The sequence below is a fragment of the Capra hircus genome, chromosome 7 (assembly GCF_001704415.2).
Source record: "Capra hircus breed San Clemente chromosome 7, ASM170441v1, whole genome shotgun sequence".
NCBI classification, from domain to species: domain Eukaryota; kingdom Metazoa; phylum Chordata; class Mammalia; order Artiodactyla; family Bovidae; genus Capra; species Capra hircus.
This window is the reverse complement of record NC_030814.1, coordinates 20,324,187-20,339,460: the sequence shown is the minus strand read 5'-3', so window position 1 is coordinate 20,339,460 and position 15,274 is coordinate 20,324,187. Positions and strand designations below refer to the sequence as shown.

At 38.2% G+C, this 15,274-nt stretch overlaps 1 protein-coding gene across 1 annotated transcript in view; it reads left to right on the top strand.

Moving 5' to 3' along the window:
- Window positions 1-15,274, top strand: part of ADGRV1 (adhesion G protein-coupled receptor V1) — a 542,844-nt gene that overhangs the window by 75,215 nt on the left and 452,355 nt on the right. The window contains exons 22-23 of the mRNA XM_018050044.1: window positions 10,276-10,452; window positions 14,312-14,492. Coding sequence (XP_017905533.1) covers window positions 10,276-10,452; window positions 14,312-14,492 — 358 coding nt within the window. The remainder of the gene's footprint in view (window positions 1-10,275; window positions 10,453-14,311; window positions 14,493-15,274) is intronic.

Sequence of the window (15,274 nt, the reverse complement as noted above, 5' to 3'; positions counted from 1 at the left end):
CACTACGATGTCTTTTTCATTTTATTGACAATTGACATTTGCACTGCAAAAGCAGTAGTTGCCAAAACTGCTAGTTGCTAGTGCCTTTGTATGAATCAAGGCAGCAGAACCTGACTGTACTAGTTGTCATTGTTTATTACCACACACCTGTAGTTTAAGAGGTGAAAATCTCACTGGAGTATATTTGATGAAGGAGTACAAAACATTCATTTGATAAAATTTCAACCCTTAAATACCCACATTTTTAACACTGCGTATCATAGTAGTGGTAAAGAACCCTCCAGTCAGTGCTGGAGACATAAGAGATGCAGGTTTGATCCCTGGGTTGGGAAGATCCCCTGGAGGAGGGCACAGCAACCCACTCCATAATTCATGCCTGGAGAATCCCTTAACATCTCCATGTTCTTGCCTGGACAGAGGAGCCTCATGGGCTGCTGTCCATAGGGTCTCAAAGTCGGGAATGACTGAAGTGACTTAGCACATGCATGAATCATAAAATGAGAAGCACAGATAAAATACTTCTCTGCATTAACAAAACATGGTAATTGTGGAAGGTATGCAGATAGAGTTGTGAGCTGAGCTAGCTGCCCTTTTTGTGGAACACCATTTTTTACTTGAAAAAATGACCAACAAAGTTTGGTTATTCAGATTTGGGCACCTGGCAGACATTTATGGAGACAAATGAAGTGAGCCAGTGACTACCAGGAAAACAACTGATAATATTTATTACCAGTGATAAAAACTTGAGCTTTCAAACAAAAATTAAGAGTTGTTGAAACATCATACAAACTAAAGTGAGCTTGACTGTTTTCCAGTACTTAAAGACTTTTCAGTTAAGATTGAAAGTGATATTAGCTTATTTTGATAGTGATTAGCTTTTTATTGATAGTGATTTGCTTATTTTGTGTAGTGAAATGCATCAGCATTTGGAAGATCTGTGTAACTAGGTGAACCAATATTTTCCAGATAATCAATGCGTATTGCTGCAAGTATAATAACAGAGTTTAAATTTTATGGTTACTTGCTTCATTTTCAAAAGTAAGAACCGCTGTCATTTCTGTAGATTCTTCTCCACTGTGTTGTTGCAGTGACATTGAAAAGTTAACTTTTTCTTATCCCTTCAAACATGCTGAAGTCAATAGAGATCCTTAAAGACTTCTCTCTGAGTTACGTTATGCTTTTAAATTTTTCATAGATTCATATGACATAGAGTAATATTAAGGTTAAAATGAAAGCATAATCAGATCTGAAACAGGTAATGAAAGTATGTAGAATATGACACAGAGAAGGCAATGGCACCCCACTCCAGTACTCTTGCCTGGAAAATCCCATGGGTGGAGGAGCCTGGTAGGCTGTAGTTCATGGGGTCACTAAGAGTCAGACACGACTGAGCGACTTCACTTTCACTTTTCACTTTCATGCATTGGAGAAGGAAATGGCAACCCATTCCAGTGTTCTTGCCTGGAGAATCCCAGGGACGGGGAGCCTGGTGGGCTGCCGTCTATGGGGTTGCACAGAGTCGGGCATGACTGAAGCGACTTAGCAGCAGCAGCAGCAGCAGCAGCAGCAGAATATGACATAATCTGCTAGTTGGCATCTTGAAAGAGATGACATTACTCTGTGATATGTTTCCTCCTACCCAGGTACAGTGTGTTCTGGCAAATAGCAGATATGTAATAAGTTTAATTGAAAGAATGAACAAACTTATACGTAGTTTAGCACCCTGGTGGGGTATGCCAAGTAGTTCTTTTTATTCCAAGAGGGCCCTCTACTGAACAGGTGACTGATTTTTGTTGGACCTGTTGCCTAGTAACCATGTTCTCATGTTGCCTTCCTGTATTCTGCTGTTCTTTGTACTTTCAATGTTATTTTCTCTCCACCTTATTTTCTCACTATTTTTGAATGTCCTGAAAGCTTATATGCCCCATAATGATAAAGTTTCCTTTCCTAATGATTCATAGAAATTGCAGGTCTTACTGGTTTACTTTTACAGCCAATATTTGGATTATGTTTTATATTTTTGGTTTGTTTTTAAGCATTTATTTTTTAAAGACTTATTTATTGGTTTATTTTTGGCTGCACTGGGTTGTCGGGGCTTTGCTCTGGCTTTCTCCAGTTGTAGAGAGCAGGGGCTACTCTTTGTTGCAGAGCACACAATCTAGGCACATGTGAGGGCTTAGTAGTTGTGGCACATGGGCTTAGCTGCCCCGTGGCATGTAGGATCCTCCCCGATCAGGGATCAAACCTGTGTCCCCTGCATTGGCAGGCAGATTCTTAACTGCTAGACCACCAGGGAAGGCCCTGGATTATGTTTTATATATTTAAACTCGTGGCTTAAGAATAAATTTAGAGATATTTTGAGAGGATCTTTGTAAAAAGAGAATATTATTTGACTTGGACTGTGTTTGCTTTTGCATGCCTGCCATCTGTTATGTGAATAGATTCCTTTAGATAAAAGTGATGCTGATATAATCTGATATCACACATCATCACCCAAGCATGAAACAAACTAAAAAATTAATTGAATGTGTACTTGTTTAGCTTTAATCTTCTGTTTCAGTAGAGAAAGCCAAGCCATGGCTTATAGTGTATTATTTTTTTTAGAAAATGTATTTCTAAAACTCTTCTCACTGTTAACCTTTATAATTACTTTTCTGATGATCTGAAGATGTGACAAATTCCTGACTCAGTAGAGGAAACAGTAGTGGCTGCTGTTGCTTCTTGTGAAAAAATGACTGATGGTGGTTCTGATGTTTATTACTGGATGTTATGCCCTTTTATTGGGCTTCCCTGGTGGCTCAGAGGTTAAAGCGTCTGCCTGGAATGCGGGAGACCCGGGTTTGATCCCTGGGTTGGGAAGATCCCCAGGAGAAGGAAATGGCAACCCACTCCAGTACTCTTGCCTGGAGAATCCCATGGAGGGAGGAGCCTGGTAGGCTACAGTCCATGGGGTCACAAAGAGTCGGACACGACTTGACTTGACTTGACTTGACTTGACTTTACCTTTATGCCCTTTTATATACTATCCTGAACATTTGCTTGTTTTATGATTCTAAAGTCAATTAGATGAAAATTTTAATAGTAGAAAAAATCTTGTAATTACTTATTCTCTCTGTCTTAATCCTCTTCTGGTATTACTGATTTCATCATCTCATCTGCTACTTCCCAAAGTGCTGTGCGTGGATGGTCTTGGATGGAAATATCTAATGCATTTTTCTCGACACCCTTCCTGAATCAAGACCCCATTCCTGAGTCAGAATCTCTGGCATGGGATGGGAGGGGAGGTTAAAAAGCTGAATTTAAAAAATCTTTTAAAGTGGGAGATACACATACAAAAAATAGGATATGGCACCCCAGTTACCTCTCACCTAGTTTTAATGTTTATCAGCCTTTTGTCAGTCTTGTTTTTTTCTTTGCTGGCTGAATTAATTTTAAAAGCAAATGTCAGGCATTATGTCATTTCTCTGTAAATTTATAAGTTACTAAGATGGATTTTTCCAAACATCCTATGTGATTTTTTTTATGGGTGCTTGACACTTCAAACTTCTTCCCTAATTAAAACTTTAAAATTTGCTTTATTGTATAAATTATTAAGTTATTAAATTTTCTATGAAATTTTGATATATAGCATTTATCTTTACACATTGTATTGAATATGGATAGTCTTTTTTGCCTTTCTTTTTAAAACTGAAAATAGTATGTGATAGATTTTAATGAAATAGACAACTTTCCCTCATGTGATTCTTGCAGACAAAAAGCTTAGTCCTATATCCTGCCTGGCTATTTGTCACTGATTTGGTAAAAAGCTATAAGGAAACATCATACTCCCCAGTGTATCTTTGGATCTATTTAATCTATATCTTGGACTTCGCTGGTGGGTCAGGTGGTAAAGGATCTGTCTGCAATGTGAGAGACCTGGGTTTGATCCCTGGGTTGGGAAGATCCCCTGGAGGAGGGCATGGCAACCCACTCCAGTATTCTTGTCTGGAGAATCCCCATGGACAGAGGAACCTGCTGGGGTACAATCCATGGGGTTGCAGTGTAAGGGGAAGAAATGTAAGGGTTTTTTTTTCTTAGCATTTAACTATATTACTGGGGACCATGTAAAGCACTTGTTTAACTTCCACCAAAACCCATGAGACTTTGTGATCTTCATTCTAAGAAGCGATCTCTGAGACTGAGAACGCTTGGTAAATGACAGAGTGAAACAGTCCACCAGGACTGAGTGACCGCAAAGTTGCGCTCTTTCCAGCACACACGTGTTTGTGTACCATTTGGCTGTGATGAACATGCTGATGTTAGTGTCTAAATTAGGTACTATGTTAAACACCTGTGTCTGTCTGTTGTTTCTTCCCTCCAGCCTCTGAGGCTTGGAGAGCCCCACGTTCAGAATAGTTAGTCCTCACATAACATGATTGATGGGTTCCTAAAAATCACCACACTATGGCAAATCACATTCAGAATAGTTAGTCCTCACATAACATGATTGATGGGTTCCTAAAAATCACCACACTATGGCAAATCACATAATGAAAAACACAGAACTTAGGGGAAAGATGGGTTAGGAGAACAGGACCCCCCCAGATTGGTAGGTAGTAGAGAAATTGAAATGTAGGGACCTAGTAAAGAATAGGTTTACATAATGTTTTTAAGTCTTAAATATGCTTATCAAGTATGGAATGTATACCTTAAAAAAATGTTAAGTTTGTTTGTAAAAGTGGGGAAAGTGCAGTTAAGTGATGGAAGGAGTGTTATTTGAAATCAGAGGGAAAGTTGTCACATTAGATGCAGATAAGTGGCTGATAATACACATGCTGAACCGAGGTAGCAGGTAGGTGTGCACGCCCCTGTAGCTTGTTTCAGCTGGTGCAGTTTTCTGTGTTTGCCATCTTTCTAACGGATGAAGTTTTACATAAAGAAATGTGAAATCCATGTTATGTTTAGAATGCTTCCCGATATGTCAGTTGTATTGGGATACTCATTTCAAAACCAGGATTACTTCAGAGCTGGTTGTACTTCGTCCTTTTCTATCTAGGTTTACTTCTATATTGTCTCTTCCAGTCTTTGCATACCATTTATGTCATGACATTAAAATATACTATTTGCATATGACCTTGAAATACCAGTTTTTAAACTGAACTGTAGTTGATTTATAATACTGTGTTAGTTTCAGACGTACGGGAAAGAGATTCAGTTACAATGAATCAGATTCTTTTCCACTATGGGTTATTACAAGATATGAATATAGTTTCCTGTTCAGTTCAGTTGCTCAGTCGTGTCCAACTGTTTGTGACCTCAAGAACCACAGCATGCCAGGCCTCCCTGTCCATCAGGAACTCCCAGAGTTTACCCAAACTCACGTCCATTGAGTCGGTGATATGATCCAACCATCTCATCCTCTGTCATCTGCTGGGGTCCAGCCCGGGTGGATCCAGGGTAATTGGAAGCGGGGATGGCGTGGCGAGAGAGATATATAGATTTAGACAGAGATAAGGAAAGGATTTGCAGTTAAGAGAATAGAGGAGAGAAAGAGGCTGTATTCCTTGGTTTACATAGAAAACCAATAAACCCCCCAGACAAAGAGTTTGCCCTGTTCACAGAGGCCACAGGTACCCTCCGGTCTCCTGAGGGAGTGAAGATGCAGAATGTCTTCCCGTTTAGGTCTTAGAAACCCTGGGCAGATAAGTGAATGCAGGGAGCCTCTATGCTGCAAGGGATCAGCCTGAAAAAGAGAGGGAGGGAGAGGGGGGAGAGAGAGAGAGAGAAAATGATTGACATGGGGTGACCGAGCTTCTTCGCGTGAGGCCCAATAGCTTTATTTTCAAAAAGGAATTTTATACCTTTCCCACAAATGATGTGTACATTATCTTCTGGCCTTGGAGGCCTGTGAAACATTTTAAGACCCTCTTTTGATAAAGGCTGCTCAACCAGAAAACTTATTTTCCCTTCAAGTGTTTTTTTTTTTTTCTTTATATTTCTAATTTATGTCAGACTGAGAAAGTATCAAACAAAGTTACATTTCTCTCAGGGAGCGAAGGTGCAGTAAGTTACAATGAAGAAAGAAGCAATTAGCTCAAAAGTCTGATGTGGTTAGTTTCAAGGCTACTATTTTGTTTTCTTACATTCCAACTATGTTAACTAACGCACTCCCAGGTGCACAGTGGATAAGAGATATGGGAACTTAGCAACAAGCATTGGCCCAATAATGAAATCTTACACCAGCACCACTCTAATAACTTTTAACTCTTTGAAAGGCTCTATGTTTTAGGCTTCCCATGCCTCTCACAGTTGGGAGGCTGTGAACAATCATATGTGTATCTGTAAAAGTCCGAGTAAGCCTGTTAGGCAAGTTAGAGCGCCATCAGAGGGGTTAATATTGCTGCGGTGGTGGAACTGAAGTCTAGTCCTGAGCTATCTGGGGTTGATTGGCATGGCTTGTTGTCTCTGTTTAGCAGGACATTGCCAGCAAAAATGTCCCATTTGGCCACAAGAGAAACATTTTTTATTTGTAGAATCTTTTTTATTACGATTGTTTTTCTTCTTTTTTTTGCTTGGGTGAGGCCCCCTGGGGGGGGTTTCTGCAAGGAGCAGGCTCTGTATATTGCGTATGCTTCTGCTTTAAAAGCGCCTTTGTTTTTTTAAAAAAATCTCTGTATCTTTTTCAACCTTAGGCAATGTTCTGGGAGGCTTTGGAGGCAAAGTGGGGAATTCCTGGAAGGCGCAAATGGAGGTGGGGTGGTCGCCTTAAATCAGAAAGTGTTGGATAAATTTTTAAAGGTTTGCGTAGAGGGGGAGGGGGCTCACCAGGGCACCCGGCCACAGTGTCCTGTAAGCTCTCTCCTTCCTTGGGAGGTAGAACACAGTCGTCCCCTTCTCCTGCCTTCAATCTTTCCCAGCATCAGGGTCTTTTCCAGTGAGTCAGCTCTTCGCATGAGGTGGCCAGAGTATTGGCATTTCAGCTTCAACATCAGTCCTTCCAGTGAACACCCAGGACTCATCTCCTTTAGGATGGACTGGTTGGATCTCCTTGCAGTTCAAGGGACTCTCAAGAGTCTTCTTCAACACCACAGTTCAAAACCATCAATTCTTCTGTGCTCAGCTTTCTTTATAGTCCAACTCTCATATCCATATGTGACTACTGGAAAAACCATAGCCTTGACTAGATGGACCTTTGTTGACAAAGTAATGTCTCTCTGCTTTTTAATATGCTGTCTAGGTTGGTCATAACTTTCCTTCAAAGTAGTAAGCGTCTTTTAATTTCGTGGCTGCAATCACCATCTGCAGTGATATTGGAGCCCCAAAAAACAAAGTCTGACACTGTTTCCACTGTTTCCCCATCTATTTGCCGTGGAGTGATGGGATCAGATGCCATGATCTTAGTTTTCTGAATGTTGAGCTTTAAGCCAACTTTTTCACTCTCCTCTTTCACTTTCATCAAGAGGCTCTTTAGTTCTTCAGTTTCTGCCATAAGGGTGGTGTCATCTGCATATCTGAAGTTATTGATATTTCTCCCGGCAATCTTGATTCCAGCTTGTGCTTCCTCCAGCCTAGCGTTTCTCATGATGTACTCTGCATATAAGTTAAATAAGCAGGGTGACAAGATACAGCCTTGACATACTCCTTTTCCTATTTGGAACCAGTCTGTTGTTCCATGTCCAGTTCTCACTGTTGCTTCCTGACCTGCATACAGGTTTCTCAAGAGGCAGGTTAGGTGGTCTTGTATTCCCATCTCTTTCAGGATTTTCCACAGTTTATTGTGATCCACACAGTCAGAGGCTTTGGCATAGTCAATAAAGCAGAAATAGATGTTTTTCTGGAACTCTCTTGCCTTTTCGATGATCCAGCAGATGTTGGCAATTTGATCTCTGGTTCCTCTGCCTTTTCTGAAACCAGCTTGAATATCAGGAAGTTCACGGTTCACATATTGCTGAAGCCTGGCTTGAAGAATTTTGAGCATTACTTTACTAGCATGTGAGATGAGTGCAATTGCGTGGTAGTTTGAGCATTCTTTGGCATTGCCTTTCTTTGGGATTGGAATGAAAACTGACCTTTTCCAGTCCTGTGACCACTGCTGAGTTTTCCAAACTTGCTGGCATATTGAGTGCAGCACTTTCACAGCATCATCTTTCAGGATTTGAAACAGCTCTACTGGAATTCCATCACCTCCACTAGCTTTGTTCGTAGTGATGCTTTCTAAGGCCCACTTGACTTCACATTCCAGGATGTCTGGCTCTAGGTGAGTGATCACACCATCATGATCATCTGGGTTGTGAAGATCTTTTTTGTACAGTTCTTCTGTGTATTCTTGCCACCTCTTCTTAATGTCTTCTGCTTCTGTTAGGTCCATACCCTTTCTGTCCTTTATTGAGCCCATCTTTGCATGAAGTAGTTCCCTGCGCTATACAGTAAATCCTTGTTGTTTATTTTATATATGATGGTGTGTATCTGTTTTGCCATACTCCTAATTTATTCTTACGCCCTTTCCCTTTGGGTAAACATAAGCATTCTGTGTCTGTGAGTCTGTTTCTGGCTTGTTTTTCTTCCCAGCTCCACACAGCTTGTGGAATCTTAGTTCCTTGGCCAGGGATTGAATTTGGGTCCATGGCAGTACAAGCCTGATTCTTAACCACTGGACCACCAGGGAGTTCCCTGTTTCTGTTTTGTGAATAGTTTATTTGTTTTACTTTTTAGATTCCACATATAAGTGATGACAGATAATATTTATCTTTCCCTGACTTGCTTCATTTAGTATGATAATCTCTAGGTCTATCCATGTTGCTGCAAATTGCAGTATTTCATTCTTTTTTACGGCTAATATTCCATTGTCTGTGTATGTACAACATCACCTGAAGCAGTGGGCTTAGTGTAACAATGGAATGTCCTGTTGAAAACTCAGCCAAAGTACCAGCTCAGGGACAACATCTTGAAGGGTTGGGTGCTGTCCTTTAGGATCTGTATGTGTACCCAGTGGCTGATAACTATTTTTGTGTCTCCAGAGATTAGACCACATGAGCATAGGAAGCAAGAGGTAGGACTGAATCTCCATCACCTCCTGCTCCCATGTTTTAGGCTCCAGTGGATTAGAAGTTCTGGTTGGACCTGGAGACAGAATATGTCCATCAGGAAACAGACTAAAGGCTGTTTCTGAACAACCATATGGTCACTTTGGACTCCTGCTAGTGGATGAACAGGCAAATAAAGGAGTTAAGCAATACTGCCCCCCGGGATGCTTGATCTTGTCTACCATGAGGCAGTAGGGGTGTTGATGCTCAGTGAAACTCCGTGGGTTTACTGGAACAACTGGTGTTTCTGTGCTTCTTGATAACTGACTCTTCCCTATTAGCAGACAAATTTCAAGTCTGTTTTCTTCAGCTCTGATGTTAGCACCAAAATAGCTATATTTAATGTTGATCAGAGGTTCTTAAGATTGATATGAAAAATTTAAAAATGACATTATATATTAAGATTTATAGTTTGAGCTCTGTTTATTCAGTTTTAGTTCTTTTTTTTTATGAGTTATGTATTTGGTACTATAAAAATAGAATTGGGAGAACAAGAATATGAAGACCTAAGATATTCTAATTTCCTACTCCATATAATTGCTAAACATTATCTTAAGGTATAGATAAAAATGCTTTCCACTTGAAAAAATGCACACATGTGTATGTAAACACACATAAATGTATTTATGTCAGAAATAGCAAAAATATATTAATCATGGTATCAGTGCCTTTCTGTACCTGTTGTCTCCCCACCAGGAATTTGTCAAGGTTCTCTCCACTGGATACTTTGTATCACCTCCAAATTATTTCACCAAATACTCTTTATTACTTTTTATGTTTATGCCTAAAAAGTTCTCCCTGATGCCATGTTCCCACTCTCTACCCTTAACTTCAGTGCTGAACTCATCATAAAATCATGAGTTTGTTTTCCTCTTTAGACTTACTACAAAAAGGATTGTGCTTAAAAAAAAAAAAAAAAAAAAAACTAGCATAGTGCCAGACTTGAGAGGTTTCAATGAATGAATTACATGGTATAGTTAATTATTGCTGTTTTGCGTTTATTTATCCTTTTAAAGGATAGAACTGAAAAATCAATGATTGTAAATACTTTTTTAGCCATCAGAGATATATCTGGAAGAATGTAGAGGCCTTCTTACAGATGTAGAAAGTTTGAGAACAAAGTTTATGGTGAAAGAATTTCATGAACGCATTTGTAATTTTATCACTGGTTTGAATCAGTATATACTTACAGAGAGTTTATGTTCAATTTCAGATTGCAGAGGAGGGATCCACCGTTTCGTGTGTAGTGGAGCGAACCAGAGGAGCTCTGGATTATGTGCATGTTTTTTACACTATTTCACAGATCGAATCTGATGGTGTTAATTACCTTGTTGATGATTTTGCTAATGTCAGTGGAAGTATCACATTCCTTCCTTGGCAGAGATCAGAGGTAAACCCTACCTTCTTTCTTTCTTTGAAAACCTCTTGGGAAGCTTCTCCTTATCCATTTGTTGTGTCATTTATTTTTAGCGTCCTGCTTTTTAAACAATTTAGAATATTTAGGTGATTAGGTATATCTCATGGTCTAAAATATTTTGTATTTATTTTTGCAAAAGAAACATTAAGAATGTTGAATAATGTGTGTTATAATTTTGTCACTGTTTTAGTTGCCAAGTTGAGTCTGACTCTTGTGATTCCGTGGACTGTAGCCCACACACTGCTCTGTCCAAGGGATTTTGCAGGCAAGAATACTGAGTAGGTTTCCTCCATTTCCTTCTCCAGGGGATCTTCTTGACCCAGGATCAAACCTGCCTCTCCTGCGTTGGCATTCTTTACCACTGAGCCACCAGTTATAGTTTTGCCTATTGTTTAATCTACATATAATAAAAATGGAATAGCATGAAGGTTTATCATTACATGTCTTTTGTTATTACCAGTACAGTGAGAAACTGCAAAATTCTTAATGCTTAAAAATTCAGTACTATTAAGAATTCTGTCAGTCAGCCAAGAGGAATTCTTTTAAATGTAATCTCATTTTATTTTTAAATTTGGGAAAATAGGTAATTTTTCTTTGTTTTGAAAGTAAAAGATCGCCAGTTTTACCAAAAACTTGCTGTGAACCAGAGTCTGATTTCTGAATATATACTTCAGAAATAAGTGACAATTCTTATAAGTGAAATCAAAATGAGACCTTCTCCTGTATCAGAAATTTTCTTACATTCTTTTAGTCTTGTATGTTGGAATATTCGTATCAGCATATTTTTTCATTAGAAATATAGATAGCTTATAGGTCATCAGTGATAAATAGCATAAATATTTAAGACTTGGAAATGTAATCTTTGAAGAAATTTTTAAGGGACTTAGGCGTTGACTGGATGAGAAAGATAAAATTAGGGCAAACTTAAAATATTCTTAAGATTCGAAGAGTTAAAGCTCAAGAAGAGTGGCCGAATATCAATACTTGGGGGAAAGAAGGAAAAATGTTAAAACAAAAGTTCCCCAAAAGCAGTCTGAGGAGAGAGTGATGATAAATATTTTTACTGATATTTGATAAAATGAGGACTATGAGTAAGTTTTCATGAGGCTGAAATCATTCAATTTAAAGGACTATTTTTGGATGTTTTTTTCATTTCTCTTTTGGATTTGAAATACTCAGACCAAATAATAATAGCAATATGTGGTGATTTTTTAATGTTCCTCCTTGGAAAACAGAGTTGATCCTCAAATTTTTCTACTGGAAAATTTACCAGCTATGAAATAAAGGTGTAACTGGGAACCACTGTTTTATAAAGTGGGTTCACATATATTTTGGAAGAGATCAGAGTTAATAAATAAGATTTTGGTTAGGCAAATAGTCATATATGCTGCTTTCAAGATTTATTTAAAGTAATTTCTTCAATCATTTTACAAGTACTTTGAAAAATAAATTGACCTTTTTTTTTTTAATTTTTATTTTTACTTTACAATACTGTATTGGTTTTGCCATACATTGCCATGAATCCCCCACGGGTGTACATGCATTCCCAAACATGAACCCCCCTCCCACCTCCCTCCCCATAACTTTAAAGCAACAGTAAAAGCACTGAGTAAAGGTGTTGGTTTACAGCGCCATGCCTGCTGAGTCTGCAGCAGCTTCTCAGTCTTACCAAGCCAGAGACTGCATCCTGGGGTGTCTGCTGATGCTCTGTGACTGTGCTTTCCAGCACAGACAGCAGTAGTTTTGCTGTTGCTTTCTAGATATCTGAGGGAGTGTATTTAAAAGTATACTTAAGTTGCATCCAGAAACGTAGCTGCCAGAGAGTCTAAAAGTGTGTGTTTGTGTTTGCCACAATGCAAGAACTTGAAATGTGTTTTTAAATGGTCTGTTAGTTATGAAATCAATTTAGTGAGTTATGATCAAAATTTTAAAAATAGAATAGAAAGTACAAGGTATAGCAAAATAAAGGGAAACGCTGATTTATATACTGAGTCCCTGTGTGAAATACATTTATAGCTTGATATGATCTTCAGTTTGAAACTCTTCATTTCACTAAAATGAGCAGTTACTTTGGTATCATTCAACACTTGAAAAACTATTAATTGCTTCATTTTTAATGGACAGCTTGATGTTTTGGTGTTGCTTTTCGTAGTAACATTTGTCAGCTTGCTTTATGGGGCGAGATGTGTTAAATCTTAAGTTTACTTTTTGTTTTCTCTAGCTCAAGAACAATGACAAGCGTTGAGTAGAAGTGTCAGTTTCATGCTTCTCCTCTGAGCACATTGGCCATTCCATATATTACTTTATTAATTAAAATTCTGATCAAAATGAACATCGAAACCAAATTCAGATTCTATCTTAGGCCTAGTGCTAGAAAAACTACATTAGAAAAAAGGCTCTCCAAATGATTTTAGGCCCAATGACTAGTATTTGAAACTTGCATTTGGAGTTACAGTCTGTTTTCAGACGGTTGTCACCTTCCTTTCTCGAAGAAACCAGGAAATCATACGTCATTCCTTTCTGTACCTCACTCCCTTTGCTGAGTCTTTAAGATCTGGGTCTTTTGTTTCCAGAACAAATCTCAAATCCATCTCTTTTTCTCATCTCCTTTGTCCCTGCACTAGTTTAGAACCTCAGTATTTCTGGTCCGTCACCTCCTAGCTCAGCCCTTTGCACCCTTTCTGGCTCCGTCCACTCTGTTTACGTTCTGCCTTGGTACTGATTCTAAAACACAGTTCTCATTTTGTCTGTCTCCTGCTTATGATTCTTCAGTTTTGCTTTACTCTCTATGAAATGAAGTTCATTTTTCTAATGATCCCTGACAGGTCCCTATAATCTTGACCTCTGTTTATCCATCCAGCCTTCCCTCTCACTCCAGCCTTAGTGTCTAATTGTAGTTCCCCAGATATCTTATTCTTTCATGCTCTTGTTTCTTTTACTTGCCCTTCCCCATAATTACTTACAACTGCAACTAATTCATTAAGACTTGCTTCAAACCTGTCTATTGTAAAACCTTTACTAGATGGAGGCTTCCCTGGTGGCTCAGGGGAAAAGAATCCACCTACAATACAGGAAATGCAATACAGGAGACACGGGTAGAGCGGATTGTTTTGTTCTCAGTTTAGTTTGTACAAAACTCTATGACATTTTTACATTACATTTTAAATGTTTTTCCACAGGTCTCTCTCCTACAGAAGACTCTAAGTCTCTGGACTAGAAATTGCCCATTGTAGATATCAACATGCTTGTTCAATTAATAGAAGAGAGGGGAATCATTTTTTCACTTTTAATTTTGACTTACATTTTGCAGAGCATGGCTGAATTATTGCTATTTCTTTTCCAAATGTTTTTTGGGTAGTTTGTGTGTGCCAGACTTCGAGGGTCTATTGTAAATCTGTTTTCTAGCATGTCAGACTTTCCTTAGGCAGTAACTAGACATGTTGCCCTTTTCTACAATCCTACCATATCCTAACAGATAATGTGCAGTTTCTTAAGTAGGAGTTCTATACCCTAAGGTTGGTAATACTGCTGTCTTTGGTACAAAGAATATATGATACGGGTATATCACTATATCACATATGCTATGATATTAATACGTAACTAGGATATTTTTATATAGAAAATATTACTGTTCAGTACCCATTATTGATTAAAGAGTTAATTTCTCAGATCTTTCTCTTTCTCTCACTCTGTGTTTTGATGTATAGGTTTTTGTAGAGATCTCTCATGTGAGAAAGTAACTTCAGTTGGCTGCTTTATTTTCTTCTGGTTGAGTGGTAAATAATTTCTATTTGCATCATTGCTTAGTGCCTCTGGATTTTTGTATTTAAAGGTCCTGAATATTTATGTCCTTGATGATGATATTCCTGAGCTTAATGAGTATTTCCGTGTGACCTTGGTTTCTGCGATTCCTGGAGATGGGAAAATAGGTTCGACTCCCACCAGTGGTGCAAGCATAGACCCTGAAAAGGAAACAACAGATATCACCATCAAAGCGAGTGATCATCCATATGGTAACCAAGGCCTTGTGCAGGAATAGTGTTCCCTTCTCTGGGTATACTTGCTCTTGTTAAGAGTTTAAGGGACTTTTGCAAATGATTGAAAAATCATTTGGGTCTCTAACCTTCTAAGCTCTTGAACTTCTAAGCTGCCATTTTGAGGGACGATGTGTATGAAATATAAGAACCAATTTCTAAAGTTTAAAAATATATTTTGTAAAGTATATGCAGGATTATTTTAAGTGAAAATCAAAATATTTTTATTCATGGCTATCAAAAGTTTTAGTTTTAAAAACTATCCTACTGTGATATGTTAACACCTGATTGAAGTACTTTGTAATTTATGTTTTGTTAGACTTCAAGAAGTAGAGTTATCACTGTCTGTTTGTATTCATTTCTTTTGGTCTTATGCTGAAAAGTGATAATTTTCTTAGTTGGGTGACTGTAACAGATGTCTGTTATAAGTTGAGACTATTTTCTGCACTGAAAAGTAGTAGTTCTTTTGTAGGAAACCATCCAATAAAAAATCTGTGTAGGAAACCTGGGAAGTTCTTCAACTCATTTTCATACTTAAATTAAAAAAAAAATGAATTGCAAGTCCTTTGGGGTGCCATTAATTTTGTTTTGCTATATGTTTAAGGATGGATTCTAGAGACCAATATATGAGTAAATGTGTGATAGTATATATTGTAAAACTCCATCACTGTTCTTTTTATTGACGTTTCCTTTAAAAAAAAGTTTTCTTTGGATAGAGACAAGGAAAATTGTCATTTTAGTTTTTAATATCCTGAAAGCTT